The sequence below is a fragment of the Penaeus monodon genome, chromosome 25 (genome assembly GCF_015228065.2).
Source record: "Penaeus monodon isolate SGIC_2016 chromosome 25, NSTDA_Pmon_1, whole genome shotgun sequence".
NCBI classification, from domain to species: domain Eukaryota; kingdom Metazoa; phylum Arthropoda; class Malacostraca; order Decapoda; family Penaeidae; genus Penaeus; species Penaeus monodon.
Genome location: NC_051410.1, coordinates 36,067,188 through 36,068,923, shown reverse-complemented (window position 1 = coordinate 36,068,923; position 1,736 = coordinate 36,067,188). Strand labels below are relative to the sequence as shown.

The 1,736-nt window shown below is 38.2% G+C and overlaps 1 protein-coding gene across 1 annotated transcript in view; it reads right to left on the bottom strand.

Annotated features, from left to right (window-relative positions):
* Positions 1-825: 825 nt before the first annotated feature.
* Positions 826-1,736, bottom strand: part of LOC119589380 (cubilin-like) — a 70,980-nt gene continuing 70,069 nt past the window's right edge. The window contains exons 68-69 of the mRNA XM_037937998.1: positions 1,493-1,622; positions 826-1,346 (exon numbers count right to left, since the gene is read on the bottom strand). Of these exons, the coding sequence (XP_037793926.1) occupies positions 1,300-1,346; positions 1,493-1,622 (177 nt within the window). The 3' untranslated portion in view covers positions 826-1,299. The remainder of the gene's footprint in view (positions 1,347-1,492; positions 1,623-1,736) is intronic.

Sequence of the window (1,736 nt, the reverse complement as noted above, 5' to 3'; positions counted from 1 at the left end):
CACTCAATGCTCTGTATAAAGCACTTAGGATCGAGGATGTCTAAACTTATACAGAGCATATATGATATTACGGATACCTCGTATCATTCATTAGAGTGAGTTTCCCCCTTAATAATGGGAGACTAATTGACTAAGCCAATGCACACCAATATCAGAAGAAAAAAAATTAGATCAAGTTAATTCAAAATGTGAAAGGGTGTGAAGTTTACTCCGATTCATCGATTTTTCTTATATACAATCAGTTGATACTTAATACCTTATCTTTACATAAGTCTTATATTTTTGAATTATTATTATTGACATTTCCTGCCTCCAAGACCACTCGATCAGCATTATTATTACTCTTATCAAAACAAACCTGGCAAATCGGAATGCCCCAAATCAGGGTGAGTTGCTAGATTCCCCTTGTTTATTAGACTTCGCATAGGTCTTTAACTTCGCCATCGAGAACATCAGTCTTGGGGATTAACAGTAGATTTCCGGTTCAGAATTATTGACATCTTCCAAGTCGGAAGTATATCCCCATCTACTGTACTTATACAAGGCTGAGATTTCTATTTAATAACCTCAGCCTCATATCCGTTGGTTGTAGATTATCATTTCTTCATAAGTTTGATATCGACCTCCAATTTTATCTTTTTCATTTACATGTTTATATTTTATTTGACACAAAATGACCCGACTGTAACACTGTGACCTACAGTTAACTCAATTCTGGTTTACGTTTGTATTTACATTGCATTTCATATTCCAAATACTTCATTTGATTTTTTTAAAACTAGCTTACGAAAGGTTCTGATTTCGCCAAATGAATAAAAGACCGGGTATTCATATGGTAATTTTATTATTTCCTGTTACATACAATTCAAGAAAAATCACATCGGCAACGTGAGGAAAGCATATACCGAAAAGTTTAAGCTGCTATGAGCTGGAATTACTTAGTAAATGATTTGCGTCACGATGAAGTGTTCTCTTCATAAATCAAATCACTGAAAATTTATGTTCTTGTAGGAGCTGGGTAAGTTTTCTTTGCATCTGAAGTATTGATGTCTTGTATCCTCATAGAGCAAGGTACGTTTTCTTTGTAACTGTAGTCACTGAAGTCTTGTATCCTCTTGAAGGCAGGGCACGTTTTCTATAAATCTGAAGTCAGTGAAGTCTTGTATTTTCGTGAAGGTACGTTTTCTTTACGTCTGAAGTCAATGAAGTGTATCCTCGTGGAGCAAAATCCGTTTTCTATGTCCTGTATCCTAAGAAAGCAAGGGACGTTTTCTATGCATCTGAAATCATATCCTGGATTCACGAACTCACCGTCACAGGTTCTTCTTCCTCGTCGTCATCAAAGACTGCAAAATAACACATTACGTTACAGAAGCATTGTTTCACAGACTGCACTGACTGCTACCTTTGTTATTGTCTTCAAATCGAGCACTGCCACAACCCAGGACACTGAAATGAAGCAAGTGAAACGAATCAACAACGCACGACTCACCTGTGGTCTCGTGTGGTTCGGCTCCTTGAATCGAAATCTCCCATCCGGTGCCTGTCTGGTTCCCGGCACCTGTCACATACCTCATGGCCATTTTGTTGCTGGGTGCCAAGTGCGTCGCGACGTTGGTTTCCTGGCGTGAGGGTGGTGGGGATTGTTAGTAAGAGGTTGAGAATAGGCACACATGCAAATAATTGTGGATATATATATGTATACATGCACTCACACTCACATTTACATTCGCACG